At 41.5% G+C, this 22,823-nt stretch overlaps 1 protein-coding gene across 3 annotated transcripts in view; it reads left to right on the forward strand.

Annotated features, from left to right (window-relative positions):
- Nucleotides 1-22,823, forward strand: part of FAM114A1 (family with sequence similarity 114 member A1) — a 94,559-nt gene that overhangs the window by 35,746 nt on the left and 35,990 nt on the right. For all 3 annotated transcript variants that reach the window (XM_074396015.1, XM_039468524.2, XM_074396016.1), the window contains exons 4-7: nucleotides 10,205-10,318; nucleotides 10,445-10,551; nucleotides 13,547-13,681; nucleotides 20,609-20,761. In XM_074396015.1, the coding sequence (XP_074252116.1) occupies nucleotides 10,205-10,318; nucleotides 10,445-10,551; nucleotides 13,547-13,681; nucleotides 20,609-20,761 (509 nt within the window). The remainder of the gene's footprint in view (nucleotides 1-10,204; nucleotides 10,319-10,444; nucleotides 10,552-13,546; nucleotides 13,682-20,608; nucleotides 20,762-22,823) is intronic.

The raw sequence follows: 22,823 nt of genomic DNA on the forward strand, positions 1-22,823 counted from the left end.
CCCTTGAATGGCTTTTTGATCTTGGTGAGATTCAAAAGAAGATGGCTTCATAAAAAAATCACAGTGCTTTGGAGGAAGAAAAAAATCAAAGTGGATGTGTAAGATAGCCCTACATGGTGTCTTGAGAACGCAGCCTTTGCAGCACAGGGATGACCCTAAAATCACTAAGCTATGTCATCACTAGACACAGTTGGCAGGGAGAGGGTTAGAGTCAGGGTTAGAGTCAGGTGACCTTCACCTTGTTCTTTGGTCAAGGTGAGGTAAGTCATTAGAAAACAACAGTGTTTTAAAAAGTAGGAAGCTCCAAACCAAGGATCTGAATTCCAAGGAATTATAGGAATGGGATTAAAATGACATTTAATCAATGATAAATGGCACATCAAACTTTCTTAACATTATAGTGATTATACATGTGGGTTCTAGAATCAGAAGGACTGAGTTGGAATCCTGCCTTTGTCATTTATTGGCTTTAGGACCTTGGGAAAATGATTTCACCTCACCAGGTGTCCATTTTCTCAGTTGTGAAATGAGTATACTGATATCCCCTTACCTCATAAGGTCGTTGAGAAGATTAAATGAGATAATGTACATACTAAAAATATTTAGTACAGTGGTAGGACATAGGAAGTGCTCAATACATGTTGGCTGTAGCAGAGCTTTCACATCTTTCTTCTCAATAATCTCACAAAACTCTGAGAGGTAGGTAATTCTTTCAGAGAAAGCACAGCAGCGGAGACTCAGAGAGGTTAAGTAGCTCACCAGCATCACACAGCTAATAAGATAGGAGCAGAAATCCCCCACAAGTCTCCTAACTTCTAAGTTTAAGGTCTTTTCCATTCGAGCACAGGTAGTAAATTAAACAGCAGCCCATCATTTGGCATTTATTTTGAAATGATACATTATCACAGCATTTGTAAGACATTCTCATCTTTGTAGCAGTCACCTTCTTTTATTGCAATGAGCCAAACAGTAGAGGATATTCCATCTTTAGAACCATGGAATTTAGAGGGGCTTCAGATTTTGAGGAGATTTGGGGTTTGGGATGACATGCGAAGAAATTAATCTGTGAACTCTACCCTATAGTATTACCCATATTTGTTGTTTTTCTCTTATTGGTAGGTCCTAGTCAGTGTGTCTGGAGATGAATCACTCAAAAGGCAACAGTGACTTTATATTATTGTTTTCTTGTTCTGGGCACTAGATGTCACACTAAGTAAAGTTTTAGAGGTTACTCTTTGGAGTAAGGTGTGGCACCGTGTCTAAACCCTAGCTATGAAAAATTGTAGCTCATACATAAATATAAAGCTAAACTTTATATTACTTTTTTTTGTTTCTTTTTTGTCTTAAGCCGAATTTTACATTTCTAGTAGAAGGCAGTAAAAGAGTACTTTCCCTAATAAAAAATTCAGAAAAAGAATTGTTAATAAGAAAATGTAGATGGAATAGCAGCCCATTTTCATGTCTGTTAAACTGATAGATCCCATTTATATTCACATAAAATCATATTTCCTTCCAGAAACAAAGTGATTTTTCTAGAGGCAGCTTATGCATGCATACCTGTGATGGTTTATGTTCTGAGATGGTGAGAAGCCGTTCTTCCTGCAGAAAGAACCAGACATTGTCCTAACCTGCAAGGGACAGAGAAGGCAAAAGAAGAGATAATGAATATAAGGTTCATTATTTCCTGAGACAGTCTCAGGGAAGGATGTGTGATCATCTTTCTTGCGTGGCTTAAGCAAAGAAGACGGAGACGGAGACGATGGTGCCTCCCAGCCTTCTTGGCGTCATTTTTTTCCCTTGATTTTGGCTTTCAGAAATCTACATGAGAATCATAGGTTGAGATTTGGAGGCACGTTATTTCCTTTTGGAATATATATATGTATTTCCCCACTGAGTTATTGGGAGGTGCAAATAACTCTGCTCTGCCCACAATAACTCTGTCTCCAGGCTGGAATGCAGTGGCCCCATCTTGGCTCACCGCAACCTCTGCCTCCCAGGTTCAGGCAATTCTCCTGTCTCAGCCTCCGTAGTAGCTGGGACTACAGGTATGCGCCACCATGCCCAGCTGATTTTTGTATTTTTAGTAGTGACGGGGTTTCACCATGTTGATCAGGATGGTCTTGATCTCTTGACCTCGTGATCCCCCCGCCTCGGCCTCCCAAAGTGCTAGGATTACAGGTGTGAGCCACCGCACCTAGCCTTTGAAAAATGTGTGTGTGTGTGTATGTATATATATATATATATATATATGGATGGATATATTAATGGCAAGGAAGATGGACTCAGTATGTAAAAGAGTTAGATATTCTATCTTCTAACTTAAATGTGTTACTGAAACTTCAGTTTCCTTTGAAATACTTGAAATTCATTGGAAGCTAGAGATAATTAATTCAAGCCTTAGCAGTCACAGTACACCTTTATTTTTTCAAGTAATTAATTTGAACTGTGTCTAATGATCTGCCCATGAATATAAACACATACTTCTATATGTAATTACAGTTGTCAGTAATGTTTAAGTTTCAGGGTTTTCTAGGTAGTGTATAAAGATAGGTGATTTCTATTGGACATAATTCCTTCTGTATTTGTTAAATATCAGTGCCTTGTTAAGATATTATATCTTAACAAGATAGAATGTTAAATATGTTAAATATCAGAGAGAGATCCAAGATGGCTGATTACTAGCAGCTCGGGATTGTAGCTCCCAGTGAAAGCACAGAGAACAAGAGGACGTCACACTTTCAGATGAATTTTTGTTGCTCACGGACCAGGAGATTCCCAGCAGAGGAGCCCCACAGGTCACCAGCGCAACACTTGTGGCCGGCGTGATGATTTTGCCGGCGCCCCAGTGCAGCAGTTCTTGGTGCAGAGTAAAGGGGACTGGGTCCCCTTTTGGTCGATGTTTGGAGCTCCAGGAAGGCAGAGTCACCTATTCAGCCGATTGAAAAAGGCACTCAAGAAGGAAGCCAGACAGGAGATTCCTGGGCAGAAAAGCACCACGAATCTTAAGGCCACAGTTTTGGCCGGCACAGTGGGTTGCTCAGATTCCGGCACTGGGAATTAACAAGTTGGACGTCCACTCAGAAACTTAATTAGAAAGTCGGTAATTACAAAGACGACAGGTGGATAAATTTACAATGATGGGAAGAAACCAGCGAAAAAGGCTGAGAAGACCCAAAATCAGAATGCCTCTCCCTCTACAGGGGATCACAGTTCCTCATCAACAAGGGAACAAGGCCTGATGGAGAACGAGTGTGTTCCATTAACAGAATTAGGCTTCAGAAAGTGGATAATAAGAAACTTCTGTGAGTTAAAAGAACATGTTCTAGCCCAATGTAAAGAAATTAAGAACCTTGAAAAAAGGTTTGATGAAATCCTAATGAGAATAGACAATCTAGAGAGGAATATAAGTGAATTAATGGAACTGAAGAATACAATACAAGAACTCCGCGAAGTATGCACAGGTTTTAACAGTCAAATTGATCAAGCAGACGAAAGGATGTCAGAGGTTGAAGACCAACTTAATGAAATGAAACGAGAAGACAAGATTAGAGAAGAAAGAGTAAAAAGGAATGAGCAAAGTCTCCAAGAAATATGAGACTATGTGAAAAGATCTAATTGACGTTTGATAGGTGTACCTGAATGTCATGAAGAGAATGAATCCAAGTTGGAAAATATTCTTCAGGATATTATTCAGGAAAACTTTCCTAACCTACTAAGGCAGGACAATACTCAACTCCAGGTAATACAGAGAACACCACAAAGATATTCCTCAAGTTGAGCAACCCCAAGACACATAATCGCTAGGTTGACCAGGGTTGAAATGAAGGAGAAAATTCTAAGGGCAGCTAGAGAGAAAGGTCAGGTACCCGTGAAGGGAAGCCTATCAGACTCATAGCAGATATCTAAGCTGAAACCCTACAAACTAGAAGAGAGTGGGGGTCAATATTCAATATCCTCAAAGAAAAGATTTTTCAACCCAGAATCTCATGTCCAGCCAAATTAAGCTTCATAAATGAAGGAAAAATAAAATTTTTCACAAACAAGCAAGCACTCAGAGATTTCATCACCACCAGGCCTGCTTTACAAGAGCTTCTGAAAGAAGCACTATACACAGAAAGGAACGACCAGTATCAGTCATCCCAAAAACTTACCAAAAGTTAAAGAGTATCTCGATAATGAAGAATCTATATCAACTAATGGGCAAAATAGCCAGCTAGCATTAAACGACAATATTAAACTCACAAATATCAATATTAATCCTAAATTTAAATGGATTAAATGCCCCAATCAAAGACACGGACAGGCAAATTGAATAAAAAGTCAAAACCAATCTGAATGCTGTATCCAGATCCATCTCATAAGCAAGGACACACAAAGACTCAAAACAAAGGGTTGGTGGAAGACTTACCAATCAAATGGAAAGAGATAGAAAAAAAAAACAGGACTTGTAACTTTCATCTCTGACAAAATAGACTTTAATAGTAACAAAGACTAAAAGAAACAAAGAAGGACATCACATAATGGTAAAAGGATCAATGCAACAACAGGAGTCAATGATCATCAATATATATGCACCCAATATAGGAACACCCAGATACATAAGACAAGTTCTTAATGACTTATAAAGAGACTTGGACTCCCGCACAATAATAGCAGGAGACTTTGACACCACATTGTTAATATTTGACGGATCAAAGAGATAGAAAATTAACAGGGACATCTATGATTTGAACTCAGACCTGGAACAAGTAAACGCAGTGAATATTTATAGAATTCTTCACCCCAGGTCCACAGAACATACATTTTGCTCAGTATCACATTACACCTATTTTGAAAGTGACCACATAATTGGAAGTAAATCACTCTTCAGCATTTGCATAGCATTTTACAGACTTAAATGAAATATTGGTTGGCTGTTTTTTGTTTTCTTCCCTTATTCCTTCCTGTCTCTGCTGTTAAGCACAACTATTGGCATAAAAGAGGTTTTTAATACCTATTTTTAGATTGCATTCCAGCCTGGGCAATAATAGAGCAAGACTCCTGTTCTCTCTCCCCCTTTCTCTTTCTTTCGTAAAAAAAAAAAAAAAAAAAAAAAAATACCAGCCTTGTTTACATTAAGGTCACTCAGATGAATAAGGTTACAGTTGCTAAAATACTACTCTTTAGGTCTGGGAGTCATCCATGTGTTCCCCTTTCTTATTCAGGAAATGGACAACTGGTTGTTTAACAGTGCCTTCTAAGACTAGGTGGTTCTGGTTAGCTCTCAAATTCTGTTGGGACTTGGGATGTTTTTCCTCATATTACTGCCGTGTGTTTTAGCAACCTGAGGTTGCCCAGGTACCTAGAGAAATTTTTCATTTTCTCTGTGAGTGCTCAGCAGGTGGGGAGTACTGTGATGATGGCAGCCTATGCTGTTTCTCCTTCAAGAAGTCAAACAGCCACTTAGGACCATCAGTAGGCTATTCATTTCTTCAGTGGGTTTGACAACTCAGAAAAGGTATAGCTCATCATGGAGGCCTCAAAGAGAGGAAAAGCTCTTCAGAATAAAATGTAGACCAGACTATGTCTCTATCAGGTCAAAGCTTGGGGTTTTTCCATGTGGGTAGGAAGATCAGCTCTGTATTTACCAAATAGTTATTGTGTAACCACTGTGGCAGGCTCTGGGGCACATGGGTATTGTCCCTGCTCAGATGGAGTAAAACCTGTGCCTTTCACCTGCCTGACTACTGTTAAAGCTGGTTTATATCACTATCGTTTAAGACAACTATCAGGGCTATTGGGTGGCCTCCCTGGTTTCTCCACTGACTTGCCTTTGATTTGGGGATGTCGGCTCCAGAACCTTCACTCTCCATGCCTAAAGGAATGCCTAATGCTTTTAAGAAACATTCTGCACAAGATGTAGGAAAAAGCATAGACTTATTTTAATGTGCAGTAATTGGTTGGTAAATATTCTCTTACTTTTCCATTTAATCTTTTTAAACAATGGATCATGGCTAACCAGAAGCTCTACTTATCAAAAGCACTTGTATCCACAACTTTTTCATTCAAAGCTTTCATAAGACCATTGAAACTTGTGGTCCAGAGGAGACCCTTAATCACCCTTAAACATCTAATACCAGAGAGATCCAAGATGGCTGATCACTAGCAGCTCGGGATTGTAGCTCCCAGTGAAAGTGCAAAGAACGAGAGGACGCCACACCTTCACATGAATTCTTGTTGCTCACGCACCAGGAGATTCCCAGCGGAGGAGCCCCACGGGTCGCCAGCGCGACTCTTGTGACCGGCGAGGCGGTTTTGCCAGCGCCTCGGAGCGTCGGTTCTTGGTGCAGAATCAGAAAAGCACCATCAATCTTAACGCCGCTGATTTAGTCGGCGCAGTGGATTGCTCAGATTTCGGCACTGAGAATCAATAAGTTGGACGTCCACTCAGAAACCCAATTACAAAGATGGTAATTATAAAGACCACAGATGGATAAATCTACAACGAAGGGAAGAAAACAGCCAAAAAAGGCTGAGAATACCCAAGATCAGAATGCCTCTCCCTCAGCGGGGGATCACAGTTACTCATCAGCAAAGGAACAAGGCTTGATGGAGAACGAGTGTGTTCCAATTACAGAAGCAGGCTTCAAAATGTGGATAATAAGAAATTTCTGTGAATTAAAAGAACGTGTTTTAACCCAATCCAAAGAAACTAAGAACTTTGAAAAAAGATTTGACAAAATGTTAACAAGAATACACAATTTAGAGAGGAATATAAGTGAATTGATGGAGCTGAAAAATACAATACGAGAACTACGTGAAGTATGCACAAGTTTTAACAGCCGAATTGATCAAGCAGAAGAAAGGATATCAGAGGTCGAAGACCAACTCAATGAAATAAAACAAGAAGACAAGATTAGAGAAAAAAGGATAAAAAGGAACGAGCAAAGTCTCCAAGAAATATGGGACTATGTGAAAAGACCTAATCTATGCTTGATAGGTGTACCTGAATGTGACGAAGAGAATGAATCCAAGCTGGAAAATACGCTTCAGGATATTATTCAGGAAAATTTTCCCAACCTAGTAAGGCAGGATAATATTCAACTCCAGGTAATACAGAGAACACCACAAAGATATTCCTCAAGAAGAGCAACTCCAAGGCACATAATTCATCAGATTTACCAGGGTTGAAATGAAGGAGAAAATACTAAGGGCAGCCAAAGAGAAAGGTCAGCTTACCCACAAAGGGAAGCCTATCAGACTTACAGCAGATCTCTCAGCAGAAACCCTACAAGCCAGAAGAGAGTGGGGACCAATATTCAACATCCTTAAAGAAAAGAACTTTCAACCCAGAATTTCACATCCAGCCAAACTAAGCTTCATAAGTGAAGGAAAAGTAAAGTTTTTTGTGAACAAGCAAGCACTCAGAGATTTCATCACCACCAGGCCTGCTTTACAAGTGCTTCTGAAAGAACCACTACACATAGAAAGGAATAAACAGTATCAGCCTTTCTAAAAAATACCAAAGAGTAAAGAGCATCAATATAATGAAGAATTTACATCAACTAATGGACAAAATAGCCAGCTAATATTAAATGGCAGTATTAAACTCACATATATCATTGTTAATTCTAAATTTAAATTGACTAAATCCCCCAATCCAAAGACAGACAGACAATTTGTATAAAAAACTAAAACCCCATCAGTATGCTGCATCCAGACCCATCTCACATTCAAGGATACACAAAGACTCAAAACAAGGGATGGAGAAAGATTTACCAACCAAACAGAGAGCTAAAATAAATAAATAAAAAGCAGAAGTTACAATTTTTGCCTCTGATAAAATAGTCGTTAGAGCAACAAAGATCAAAAGAAGCAAAGAAGGACATTATATAATGATAAAAGGATCAATGCAGCAACAAGAAGACCTAAAGATCCTAAATATATACGCACCCAATACAGGAATACCCAGACATACAAGACTAATAAAGAGACTTAGACTCCCACACAATAATAGTCAGAGACTTCAACATTAATATTAGACAGATCAATGAGACAGAAAATTAACAACGACATCCAGGACTTGAACTCAGATTTGGAACAAGTAAACGTAATTAACATTTATAGAACTCTCCACTTTAAATATACAAAATATACACTCTTATCAGTACCACATCATATCAACTTAGAAGTGTAAACGAAATGTTGGTTGGCTCCTTGTTTGTTATTCTCTTCCCTCATTTTATTTCATGTCTCCATTATTAAGGACAATTATAGGCATACCCATATTTACACTGCATTCTAGCCCGGGCAATAAAGCAATACCCCCATTCTCTCTCCCTCTTCCTCTTTCTCTTTCTTCCTCTTCTTTATTCTTTTTCTTATTATTCTTTTTTTCTTTCTCAAAAAAAAAAATAATGCTTAATACACACACACACACACACACACACACACACACACACACACACACACAAGAAACTTGTGGTCCATAGTTTCAAACCATCAACTTTTTTTTGGCCTATTTCCTTTTATTATTATTTTTTATTGTACTTTAAGTTCTGGGGTACAGGTGCAGATCTTGCAGGATTGCTGCATAGGTATACACATGCCATGGTGGTTTACTTGTCTCTGTCTCTCCCCACCCGCCTCACCTACATCAGGCATTTCTCCCAGTGTTCTCCCTCCCAACTTCCCCACCCCTTGCCGTCCCTCCCCTAGCCCCCATGCAAATGAAGCTAATTTTCTGTCAAAATCAGTTTACTAAAAAGAGTCAAAAGCTTTCCTAATAAGTAAAGGTTTGTTTTCACAGTTATCTGATGTGACTGTTGACCTATAATTTTGAGACCATGTATGTTTGTTATTGGAAACTGCACATATGCCTGTTTTAAAGGATTGCTTTTGTTCTCTTGAAAACTGTGTTTGCATAAGAGATTTAACAGCCCATCAACCTGGATACACTTAATCACAAAATATGACCTCATGGGTCTTGTAATAATAAACAAGGCCACATGAAACCTGTGACATTTTTCTTGGGGTTAAAAATGGTTCTTCATTTTGACTTTCTCTTTTTATTGGTTTATGTAAATAAAATAATCTTTAAATAAAAAAAAAATTCTGAAGCTCAGCTGATTTCAATCCAACCAATGTTAATTGATCATCTGCAATGTGCTAAGCCTGCAAGGAATCAAAACACATGAATGAAGAATATCTTTCATAAGCAGCTAACAAAAGACTAAAGAGGATGAGACAGGTACACTATATGAAGACGGTGTGTTGAGCTTAAAATCTAAGGTTGACGGCCAGGTTGTGTGAGAAGCAACAGCAAACAGTGAAGCATCTGGGAGCACTCTACCTGCGTGTATCTCATTTGAGCTTCACAATAACTCAATGGGAAAACTGAGTCACAGAGCAGCTAGGTAACTTCTCCAAGGTCATTCAACAAGGTAGGGGTGAAACTGAGCTCATATTGGTACCCACATCTCAGGGAGCAAGGATTCCTCTTTCTTTCAATCAGGATGTACTTCTTTTTTTTTGAGACGGAGTGTCACTCTATCGCCAAAGCTGGAGTGCAGTGGTGAGATCTCTGCTCACTGCAACCTCTGCCGCCTGGCTTCAGGCAATTCTCCTGCCTCAGCCTCTCGAGTAGCTGGGATTACAGGCACATGCCACCACGCCCAGCTAATTTTTGTATTTTAAATAGAGACGAGGTTTCACCATTTTGGCTAGACTGGTCTTCAACTTCTGACCTCATGATCCACCCACCTCCACCTTCCAAAGTGCTGGGATTACAGGCATCCTTGCCCAGCCCAGGATGTACTACTATAGGCCAAGCATGGTGGCTCACGCCTGTAATCCCAGCACTTTGGGAAGCCGAGGCAGGCTGATCACCTGAGGTCAGGAGTTCAAGACCAGCCTGGCCAACATTTAGAGAAACCCCGTCTCTACTAAAAGTACAAAAATTGGCCGGGCATGCTGGCGCTAATCTGTAATCCCGGCTGCTTGAGAGGCTGAGGCAAGAGAATCACTTGAACCTGGGAGGCAAAGGTTGCAGTGAGCCGAGACTGTGCCACTGACCTCCATCCTGGGTGATAGAGCCAGGCTCCATCTCAAGAGAAAAAAAAGGATATACGTCTACAACTTAAAACAGCTTTGTGAGATTAGCTGGAGGATTTGCAGACTGTGGATTTCTAATGTATCCATAAACCATATTTTTATTTCCCAATAGGTCATGGACTGACAGCAGTCAAGGAAAAAGCAGGGGCCACTCTACGGATTCACAGTGTAAATTCTGGGTCTTCCGAAGGGGCCCAACCAGATACTGAAAACGGGGTCCCTGAAAGTGAGTGATGTGTCTCCTCAGGGTGGTTCTTGGACTTGGGCTTTATTACACCGTGTGCATAATCAGAGGGTTTCCAAGTTCAGATCAGCAACATGAACTCTCAAAGGATTTCTTTCCTCCCTTTAGTAACAGGTGCGGCCACAGATCAGGGCTCTGCAGAAAGCCCACCCACTTCCCCTTCATCAGCCTCTCGGGGGATGCTGTCCGCCATCACCAACGTGGTTCAAAACACAGTGAGTCGCTGGCTGCTGCCTCCCTTTCCCCCCTGTGTTTCCCAGGGCCTTCTTTTGATATTTCCATTTACCAGTGACCTAGATACATCAGAGAAAAGATGCCTTGCTCAGAACTTTGGATTATGTTTTTTTATGTTTTCTGCTACAAAGTAGATGTAACCTTGGATCCAAAATAATAAGGGCAAAATGAAATATATTTTATGTTTAAAAGAGCTGTTTGGAAGGAACATTTTTCAGTCTGATTTAACAGTGTCCTTTCCAGCTGCGGCAAGGACAGCCTCTGGTTGCAGGGAGAGAGAACTCTTTGTCAGAGCTGGAACAGCCGTTTTTCCTAAATGCTCTATTTATTTTATCCCTACATTTGAAAAATCATTAAACCGTTTCAATAAAAAGTACTAGTTACAAGACAAGAAAAACAGGCCAAATATGTTTCTGAAGTGTTTCCAGAGACCAGCGTTCTTCCCTCGTCCCTACCTCTCCATTCCCACCCTTCCTCTGCCTCATATCACCCTAAGGGTATCCCCCACACTTCCCCCCACATCCCTGCCTGCCTCTTAAAAGAAGCTCAATATTAGCAGCAAAACACTGGTGAGTAATGAAAAAAGGGATCCCCCTCAACTGAGATAAGGCAGCTAGCTGGTCCTCAGGGTCAGGGAGCAAAGGTTTGTTTTTGTTTGTTTGTTTGTTTTTGTTTTGTTTTGTTTTGTTTTTGAGATGGAGTCTCACTCTGTCAGCCAGGCTGGTGTGCAGTGGCACGATCTCAGCTTCCTGCAACCTTTCCCTTCCTGGTTCAAGCACTTCTCCCACCTCAGCCTCCTGAGTAGCTGGGCTTACAGGTGCTCACCACCACAGCCAGCTAATTTTTGTATTTTTAGTAGAGATGGGGATTCCCCATGTTGGTCAGGCTGGTCTTGAACTCCTGCCCTCAGGATATCGGCCTGCCTTGGCCTCCGAAAGTGCTGGGATTATAGACGTGAAGGTTTATTTCTTACTACATAGAACGAACTAGTTTTTCTAAAAATACGGCTTGTGTCCCATTTGTTCCTTCATTCATTCATTAAAAGAAAAACTACAAGACAAATAGGATTAGCCTTAAGAGGGCACATTATCCCAGAGGACTGAGGTGACTGAGCAGATAAACACAATGTAATTCGGAAAGAGAAGAAGGCTGTGGACAAACATGAGGGTATCTCACGCAGACTTTGGGGTCAGGACATAACAGAAATATAGAAAATAACTGCTCTTCTCCTTGCTGTTTGAAGACCTCTAGACTGGGATGGGGTGAAGGAGGAGCAGCAAATCTGTCTTAGGAGTCAAGCAGCAATACAAGTCAATCATCCCTGTGGGGGGCGGGTTGTAGGATGGGAGATGAATGGAGCTCTTTCAGTGTCTCCAGCATAAGGAATGAATCCACCACCTGTCTGAGCGACCAAGAAGGCACTCTGCGTTTGTCTTCAGCAGCCTCACATTCCCTTCCATGTTCTCTCCAACCTTCTTGACCCCTTTTTCCCAAGTTCCAGACACTGCCTCTCCAGGCCTATCTTTACAGAAATCCCTGTGTCCTAACTTCCACCATTTTATTCTCAATAAAATAATCTCTTGTAGGACGTTAGCAGGCACTAAATCAAATTATGCAGGAGTGTGAATTGCTGCGATCGCATTATCCCCCAGAAGTATGCGCACTGAAAAATCTGATTTATAGTGTGATTACTGATTGGATCCCAAATCTAAAAACAAAGTCTACATGCCCAAGATGAAGTAACATATATTAATTCTATGAAACAAACTGTTTTTATTTAAATGATAATCATGAAGCTTGGAAAATGCAAATTGATAATAATATCATAATAAAATACAATTTATATCATTTGTATGTATGGTGGGAAAAAAACACAGATGTATGCATATTATAATTGCAGTTATACAGTTGGAGTATATGTATGAAGAGTTGCAAAGAAATGTATACAGTTCTGTTCACTTGAATAGTTTATGTGAATAAGTCTGGGTTATTTTAATTTTTTAAAAAAGGAAACAATGGGCCAGGCACAGTGGCTCACGCCTTTAATCCCAGCACTTTGGGAGGCCAAGGCAGGTGAATCACGAGGTCAAGAGATCGAGACCATGCTGGCCAACATAGTGAAACCCCATCTCTACTAAAAATACAAAAGAATTAGCTGGGCATGGTGGCGCGCACCTGTAGTCCCAGCTACTCGGGAGACTGAGGCAGGAGAATCGCTTGAACCCAGGAGGCGGAGGTTGCAGTGAGCCAAGAGTATGCCACTGCACTCCAGCCTGGCAACAGAGACTGTCTCAAAAAAAAAAAAGGCAACAATGACTGTTAAAGATATTTGTGGGAGGATAACTATATAATAGACCAGTTTCTAAATTCAGAAGTACAAGGAAATCAACCTGTCTTATTTCATGAAGATATGAATTTCAAGAATTGGACTAGGTTAGTTTCCCAGATTAAAAATAGGTGGTTATTGTTAGTTTCTGAAAGTATGCAAGAACTATCTGAAACAGCCTGAGGGTCTTACCCTCCAGGGCCCTAAATTAAAGAATTCCCTAAATTAGCAGGACTATTTGACATTTTAATAGACTGCTCCAAGCAACTCTGTGACTTGGGTTAAAAAAATTTTAAACAGAAACAGCAATTGGGTCACCTGTTAATTGTATGTCTTAGATGCACATCTACTCATACACAGAGAACCAGTAAAATTAATCCCTTTGTGGGATTAATTTTATTTTATGTGCTTTGGTTTTTTTCAAAGCATCATTTTTTAATAACATTGTATGTCCTACAAATTATATAATATATGCTTTTCCAGGGAAAAGAAAATAGGATTAAATGGATGATAAATCTCCTGATGAGAAAAAATTGTGACTTTATATTGATTTTAATATTTGAAGATAGCACCAGTTACCTAGGAGTTGCTGACTGCTGCGAAACAGCAAAACCTAAAAATCTAATCTCATGCAATTATCTCATCTGCAGGGTAAAAGCGTCTTAACTGGAGGTCTTGATGCGTTGGAATTCATCGGCAAGAAAACCATGAATGTCCTTGCAGAAAGTGACCCAGGCTTTAAGCGGACCAAGACGCTCATGGAGAGAACCGTTTCCTTGTCTCAGGTTGGATTATATACTTTTGCAATTTTTTCTTTCAGTCAATAAAGTAAACAAATTTTTCTTTATCTTTTTGAGAACCGTTTCCTTGTCTCAGGTTGGATTATATACTTTTGCAATTTTTTCTTTCAGTCAATAAAGTAAACAAATTTTTCTTTATCTTTTTGAATAGCTAATTTAAAGCACATGATTCAAAGCAAATGGAATCAAAAAGCAGAGAGTGAAAATGGAGCTTCTAATATCCCCGTTTTCCCAGCCAATTAATTCCTCAGATGAGACAACCCCTGTTAACAGTTTCTTAAGGATTCTATCAGAGACAGCATAAAGATACAGATATAGATATATAGATGCAGCTATACATAAATATACAGATATGTAAGTGTATATGTATGCATGTGGATAGACGTATACATAAATACACACATGCTTTTTCAACCCAGTGGTAGCATGCTAAATACATTCTTTTACCTTTTAATTCACTTAATATTAGAATTTCTTGAAGATGATCCACTTATGCTATTGTATGCATCTCATCTCTACCAGTTACTAGCTTCGTGACCCTAAGTGAGTTACTTATACAAATAGTATTTGTCTTATTTTCCACATTGGACTCTAATATTAAACTTGCTCTTCCAGTGAACATGCCCAGGTTACCCCACAGTGCAGGCATGCCTCAGTCTGCCTCCTCCCTGAGACTGATACACAAGGTCTCTGTGCTTTCCTGAAATCAGAGGCAGCTGATGCAGCGATGGATTTTGTAAATGGCACAGGCCGTACTGGGTACTAGGAGCCCATGAAGGTTGCCTTCTGAATAACTATCACTGAGAATATGTTCATGGCAACCCTCAGAAGCTTTTGCTTTAGGCTATTTTTTCTTGTCTCTTTTGGAATAACCCAAGTAGGACCACTCTGATGTTATAGTCCAGGTAGGGACTTTGCAAGATCATCTAGACGTCACCCTCCTGTTCCTTAATAAAGAAAATAGGTTAATATTAGATCGTTAACGCTAGATGCCATAAAAGAACAGTCACTCCCAAGTATCAGTGTGACTTAGAACAAAAAGGTTTACCTTTCACTCCCACAAAGTGCAGCATGAACATTCCTGCTCACACAGGAGGCTGTGTCCCAGGGGGCTCTCATGGGGAGCTCACTTCTGACCCCACATCTTCTAGCTCCATCATCTTGAAATCCTTACTTCCAGCTTCACAGAGAGCGGATGTGGAAGGCAATATGGGCCAATTGAGGACTAGGCCGGGAAATGGCACACATCACTTTCACCCTCATATCATTGGCCAAGACTTATCACATAGACCACCCAACTCAACTGAAGGGGGCTGAGACATAGAGGTAGGTTAGCTGTGTGTCTAAAAGGAAAAGGATATTTGATGAGTGTATAGGAATATGTTTGCTGTAAGATTTATATATATATATATATATATATATATATATATATATATATATATATATATATATTTCAGCTCACTGCAACCTCTGCCTCCCGGGTTCAAGCAATTCTCCTGCCTCAGCCTCTCAAGTAGCTGGGACTACAGGCACATGCCACCATGCCCAGCTAATTTTTGTATTTTTAGTAGAGACGGAGTTTCACCATGCTGACCTCATTCTCCCAAAGTGCTCTGATTATAGGTGTGAGTCACCATGCCCAACCTAATCTGTATATGTATTTTTATACACACATACATACACGCAAACATATGTGTATGTGAGTGTATACACATACATATTTAATTCAAGCTAAGATAGTGATAAGGTGGAAAAAACGAGACTGGGTCCAAAAACTGGCTAATTCTATGGCTTCTTTGGCTATAAAATGAAGAATTGGATTAGGGTAGTTTCCCAGACTTTTGTGCCACTGTCACAATTTTTATCACATCTGCATGCAATCTGTTAAAAAGTAGCACTGCCCATAAATTGTCAGTAGCAATGCTCTTAGAAATGTGTCACCCAAGAACCACACTAGCCATCTGCAGCGTGTTTTTTTTAATCACACATCTGAACTATATGGCAGGGAGTATGATACGGAACATTCTGGGGCACACCTGAACTTGCACCTATAATTCACATGGCCTGTGTAAACTGGATCATCACAACACTACTGACATTAACCTCCCTCGAAACAGGGATTTTTCATCCATCCATTCATCCACAAATGCATTTTGCATGTCAACTCTGTTCCAGGTACTGTTTCAAGCACTTGGGATACATTAGTAGCCAAAATGGATAAGAACTCTTACCCTTAAAGAGCTTTTGTTTTAATGAGAAGAGACAAACAGACATTATCCAGTTTTTGAGAAAGAGACGAGTGCCATGGGCAAAAGCCAGAGTAGAAAAGGAAGAGGTGATCAGGAATGTGGGTGTGAGGGGCAGGCCGAGTGCTAAGTAGGATAGTGAGGGGGCCTTGGGCAGATGATGACATGTGAGCGAATACTTGAAGCTGATGAAAGGGTTGGCCGTGCAGGAATCTGAGTAAAGCTCGTTCCGGGTGAGTGGGAACTCATGCAAAGGCCCTGAGGCAGGAGCGTCTGGTATGAACACAGAACAGCAGGATGCCAGTGATGGGGAGGCGTGAGCTCTGGGTGAGAGTTGTTGAAGAGGACACCAGAGTGGTGACAGGGAGTGGCGATGGCAGATCACGGCAGACATTTGTAAGGACCTTGGGTTTTAGTGTTTGTGAAATGGGGAAACCATTGCAGCATTTTGAGAAAAGAAGTGACAAAATCTGCTCTGTGCTTTTTTAGCAAGATCACTCTAGTTCCTGTGTATAAAATTGGGAGGACCATGGTTAGAATGTGTATCTGTCTAGGGACTCCCAGAAACAGACACCAAGATGGGCTTAAACATGCAAGGATTTCATTAGGGGAAGTGCTTGTGTGAGAGAAAATGGGGAGGGAGCCCAGGAAGGCTGAGAGAACCATTAGACCAAGATGCCGGTCCCACCCCAGCGAAGGAAAGAGGGAGAGAAGAATGGGTGGAAGTGTCCTAAAGGAAAGGCTGGACGAAACCAGGGGAAAGCCCATCCGCCAAACACTGCTGACAAAGGAGACCTCATCTTTCAGTAAAGGTCTGCCTTAGTGACCCTACTGCACCTGTGATTGGCAGAGAGGAGCTGTCGGGGGCTGAAGGCTGGATTTTGAAATCCAGCATTTATGCCCTGGGGGTAGGCGAGGCGGGAGGTTGCACTCTCACTGGAGAATTGCTCTGTCAATTGCTGTTATCTAAACAAGCTATGACGGTGGCCCCAGGCACCATGGAGGCCTTGTAGACAGTGAGGAATGGCTGATTCCGGGTATAATTGGAAGATAGTTCCCGATACCCTGTTGGAGTGAATGTGAGCTACGAGATAAAAGGAGTTGTCAGGGATGGCTCCAAGGTCTTTCCGACAACTGGAAGGACACACAGCGGAAACAGGGAAGTCTGTTATATTTTTTCCTTTACACACTAAAGAAATACAGAACTCTAGAAACGAGGAGCTTGCATGCATGCACTACCTAAATTACTCGTGTTTTTATCCCAGTAGCCCAGCCCAGGGAATACTCTTTTTCTTTCTTTCTTTTCTTTTCTTTTTTTTTTTTTTTTTTTTTTTTTTTTTTTTTTTGAGACAGAGCCTCATTCTGTCACCCAGTTCGGTTCGGTAGCACAATCTCAGCTCACTGCAACCTCCGCCTCCTGGGTTCAAGTGATTCTCCTGCCTCAGCCTCCTGAGTAGCTTTTTTACAGGTGTGCAGCACCATGCCTGGCTAATTTTTGTATTTTTAGTAGAGATGGGGTTTCACCATGTTGGCCAGGCTGGTCCTGGACTCCTGGCCTCAGGTGAACTGCCCACCTCGGCCACCCCAAGTGCTGGGATTACAGGCGTGAGCCACCACGCCCAGCCAAGCACAGGGAATACTGTTTAAATAACACGGTGACAGGGAGTTCCATAGCTCCCCTGAGTCAGGAATTTTTCCTGGCCAGGATCACTCCCTGCTATTGAAATCCACTTTCTTTTCTTTTCCAGAGGGAAAATAGAACCAGTATCCCTTGTCAAGCTGCTTATCCCTTAGGCATCTTTAATTTTACTCCCCAGTTTTGTTGTTTTTGTTTTTGAGACAGAGTCTTACTTACTCTGTTGCCCAGGCGGAAGTGCAGTGGCACGATCTCTGCTCCCTGCAACCTCCACTTCCCAGGTTCAAGCAATTCTCCTGCCTCAGCCTCCTGAGTAGCTGGGATTATGGCCGCCTGCCACCATGCCTGGCTAATTTTTTGTATTTTTAGTAGAGTCAGGGTTTCACCATATTGGCCAGGCTGGTCTCAAACGCCTGACCTAGTGATCTGCCCACCTTTGCCTCCCGAAGTGCAGAACTGCAGGTGTGAGCCACCTCACCTGGCCTACTCCCCAGTTTGGAGTGAATCCGCATCATTCCAGAGTGACCCTTTCCCTTTCTCTTCAACTTTATCCCTTCTTTCCTCTCTCCCAAAGCCCAGATTCAGAGGTGGAAGCTGGTGTAGAGAAAGGAAGTGATGACCAGGCACAGTGGCTCACACCTATAATCCCAGCACTTTGGGAGGCCGAGGCGGGTGGATCACTACGTCAAGAGTTCAAGACCAGCCTGGCTAAGATGTTGAAACCATGTCTCTACTAAAAAAAAAAAAAAAAAAAAAAAAAATTCCTGGCACAGTGACAGGCACCTGTCATCCCAGCTACTCGGGAGGCTGAGGCAAGAGAATTGCTGGAACCCAGTGGGGGGGTGTGGGTTGCAGTGAGCCAAGATGGCACCACTGCACTGCAGTCTGGGTGACAGAGTAAGACTCTGTCTCAAAAAAAAAAAAAAAAAAAAAGAGAGAGAAAGGAAGTTATTTTAGTGTTACTGTGTTATTTTATTTTACCACCACCAAGCCCTGAGATTAGTGGGGGTAGTTAGTTTTTATTGCCAGTGTTAAAATTTTCCAGTGATGGTTTCATTGGGTTGTTTGAAAAACTTTAAAATTCAGAGTCTGTACTAATTTCATCTTAAAGACAGACAGGAGAGAGAATTCTCTCTGCAGCACAGTGGGTTCTTGGCAGACAACCTTGAGAACCCAAAAGGAGATGAGGCTGATTGTTTTACTGGCACACGATAAAAACCACAATCTTTTCTTCAGGTCTCTTCCTCTGTGACCTTGTGGTGGTGGCCAGTGTCTTTACAGTGCTCTCCACAGAAATTAAAAAACCCCATAAATGTAATGCCTCAGTAAACTTAATGAGGAATCACATAAAAGATACTTAGAATCAAAGAACGCAAGTGCAGAAAATTGGGAGTAACTGATGGAACTTGTGCTTATGTGTTGTCATTTTATTGAACCAACAAAAAATAATGGGGAGAGGAAATGTTGTTCACAGTTATATTTCTGGAAACCAGCCTAAGAATCTATCAGCTAATATACTTTTTTGTTTTATTGTTTTGAGATGGAGTCTTGCTCAGTTACCCAGTGGCACCATCTCAGCTCACTGCAACCTCCGTCTCCCAGATTCAAGCGATTCTCCTGCCTCAGCCTCCTAAGTAGCTGGGATTACAGACGTGTACCAACAGGCCCAGCTAATTTTTATATTTTTAGTAGAGATGAGGTTTCACCATTAGCCAGGCTGGTCTTAAACTCCTGACCTCAAGTGATCTGCCCACCTTGGCCTCCCAAAGTACTGGAATTACAGGTGTGAGCCACCACACCTAGCCCTAAGCTAATAAGCTAATATTCTTAATCGCAGTAAGTATCTCATGACAAATACATTATGAGTTTGTATTTATTAATTTTTAAATTGAGGAAATGTAATAACCACACACACAAAAATTTTTTTAAATATAATAATTTGGCTGGGCACAGTGGCTCATGCCTGTAATCTTAGCGCTTTGGGAGGCCAAGGCAGGCAGATCACCTGAGGTCAGGAGTTCCAGGCCAGCCTGGCCAACATGGTGAAACCTGTCTCTACTAAAAACACAAAAAATTAGCTGGGCATGGTGGCGGGCACCTGTAATCTCAGCTACTCAAGATGCTGAGGCAGGAGAATCACTTGAACCCAGGAGGCAGAGATGGCAGTGAGCCAAGATTGCACCATTGCACTCCAGCCTGGACAACAAGAGCGAAATTCCGTCTCAAAAAATATATAATAACTTAGAACAAATCAGACCAGCTTATTTCTGCTTTGAAGCCTGTATAGGTACAGGAGTTAACGCTGTCATAAGAGATTCAACTTTCCAAGAACACATAAACTTGCTCATAATAGAAAATTTGGGGACTTTAGAAAATAAGAAAATTAGCCAGGTACAGTGGCTCACACCTATAATCTTAGCATATTGAGAGGCCGAGGCAGGCAGATCACTTGAGGTCAGGAGTTTAGGACCAGTCTGGCCAACTGGTGAAACCCTGTCTCTACCAAAAAAAATACAAAAATTTGCTGGGCATGGTGGCAAGGGTCTGTAGTCCCAGCTCCTCGGGAGGCTGAGGCACAAGAATCACTTGAATCCGGAGGCAGAGGTTGCAGGGAGCCGAGGTCGTACCACTGTACTCCAGCCTGAGCAACAGAGCGAGGCTCCACCTCAAAAAAATAAAATAAAATTTAAAAAATAAATAAAATAAGAAAGTGAATGACGCACGTGGGAAACACTTTAGTGGAAGCCACTGTTAAAGCTTTCGATGCGTTCCTTTCCAGTTTATTTCCAGTCATAGAATTTTTGCTTTGTTTTCCTTTCCACATAATCAACATGTAAAATGCAAAGTAGGATATGATGTAAAAGTTATCAGTAGCATCAATCAAAAATATCATTTTGTAGGAATTCCAAAGTGACCAGAATCTCCCCTTCTCTAATACAGAGTCAGTCCCCCCCACCTCCCCGATGTCTTACACAGGAAATGATGCTTTTAAATATATATCCAGAGTACAAACATTGTGTATTTCTGCAGATGTTAAGGGAAGCTAAGGAGAAAGAGAAGCAGAGACTGGCACAGCAGCTCACAGTGGAGAGAACTGCGCACTATGGAATGCTGTTTGATGAATACCAAGGTTTATCACACCTGGAAGCCCTGGAAATTCTGTCCAATGAAAGTGAAAGCAAGGTACCTCTGCACTACTCATTTGAAATAGCATGTTTAGTAGTGTGTTTGCTTAAGCATGAAAGAAACTGGAAAATCAGCCATTAAAAGATCTCATTTTGGCCAGGCACAGTGGCTCATGCTTGTAATCCCAGCACTTTGGGAGGCTGAGGCAGGCAGATCACAAGGTCAGGAGTTCAAAACCAGCCTGGCCAATATTGCGCAATTCCATCTTTACTAAAAATACAAAAATTAGCCAGGCGTGGTGGCAGGCACCTGTAGTCCCAGCTACTCGGGAGGCTGAAGCAGGAGAATCGCTTGAACCTGGGAGGCAAGGGTTGCAGTGAGCGGAGAGTTGCAGTGAGCCGAGAGTTGCAGTGAGCCGAAATCAGGACACTGCACTCCAGCCTGGGCGACAGAGGGAGGCTCTGTATCAAAAAAAAAAAAAAAAAAAAAAAAAAAGAAAGAAAGAAAAAGAAAAGAAAAGAAAAGAAAAATCTCATTTTTAGAGCCTCATTGTTATGCTAAGGTCACAAATAGTGTACAATGTGATGATACTCAAGCTCCGTTTAATCTCTTCTCTGTCCTATGCCAAGCTATTACCCCACCCCAGCCCCAAGAAGGCCAGCACAGTAAGAGCCACCACTAGCCTCCCACCTCATGATGCAAAAGACTGCTCAGAAGTGTGGCTGTCAGGCTTCTGGCCCTCTGCCTCCCTTTGGTGACGAAGTACCCAGGTCTGAGATGCCCTGCCAGCCCACATCTTCATTCCTACCCAATGAAAACAAAGCACTTGATGTTCCTTTTAGACTGCAGGGTTTTAATATATTTTGTCCTATGGGTTATATAGTTATTTATTCAGCCATCTTGTTAGGACACCCAGGCCACAAAGGGCAGACTTATCCTACTGAAGGGTAAGTTCTATTAGGGACTGCTCTGTGCAGACACCTGGGAAACCCACCCTACCCAATGGCCCTGCACATTCACATTTCCCCACTTGATCCCAGGAAAACAAAAGATGACTAGCAAAAGTCAGCAAGGGCTGTGATTTTTTTCCCTTAAAGTATCTACAATGGAGTGTGTGTGTGTGTGTGTGTGTGTGTGTGTGTGTGTGTTTGTTTAGCAAGCACTTACATGACACTTATATAGCCACTATTCTAAATACCATAAAACAGTTAACTTATTTAACTATTTATGTAGCTGTTTTTTTGTGGATGTCAGGCTGACTGTGCTCTGGGGTGGTTTTCTTCTTTTCTTCTTTTTTTTTGAGATGGAGTCCTGCTCTGTTACCCAGGCTGGAGTGCAGTGGTGCAATCTCTGCAACCTCCGACTCCCGAGTTTAAGCAATTCTCTTGCCTCAGCCTCTGGAGCAGCTGGGATTACAGACGACTGCCACAATGCCCAGCTAATTTTTTTTTTTTTTTTTTTTTTTTTTTTTTTTTGTATTTTTAGTAGAGATGGGGTTTCTCCATGTCGGCCAGGCTGGTCTCGAAATCCTGACCTCAGGTGATCCACCCGCCTTGGCCTCCCAAAGTGCTGGGATTACAGGCATGAGCCACCACAACCAGTGACTCTGGGGTGGTTTTCTAGTGGAGGCCAAGTACCCTCCGGACCTCTGGAGAGGGAGGGGCCATAGTGATGTTCGCTGAGGAGGGGCAGATCCCCAGACAGGAAGCTCACTTTGGCAGTGAGCCTTAGAATGGAGAAGTCGTTTTTTAAATCTCTATAGACCTTATCTTCTTATGTTTAGACTTGGAGCCATTCTTGATGCCTGTCTAATCAGAAAAAGGCACCATCTGCTACATAACAGGCAACCAAGAACCAAATAGGATGGAGATATTGTCCCCTGCATCTTGTGGTTAAAACTGTTTAAGAATAATTTTCAAAAAAAAGGCAAAATTGGGACTCTCGTACAAATACAAAATGACCCATGTTAAATAATTTATTTAGCTCATTAATTAATTCAGGGAACCAGGCAGATGTTATAAATGAGTCAAAGGAAAAGCCAAAGAAGCGCAAATGTGTATGGAGTAAAGGATGTAGAAATAGGAATGTGGCTATACACCATAGAATACTATGCAGCCAT

This window comes from Saimiri boliviensis, chromosome 3 (assembly GCF_048565385.1).
Source record: "Saimiri boliviensis isolate mSaiBol1 chromosome 3, mSaiBol1.pri, whole genome shotgun sequence".
Taxonomy (NCBI): Eukaryota; Metazoa; Chordata; class Mammalia; order Primates; family Cebidae; genus Saimiri; species Saimiri boliviensis.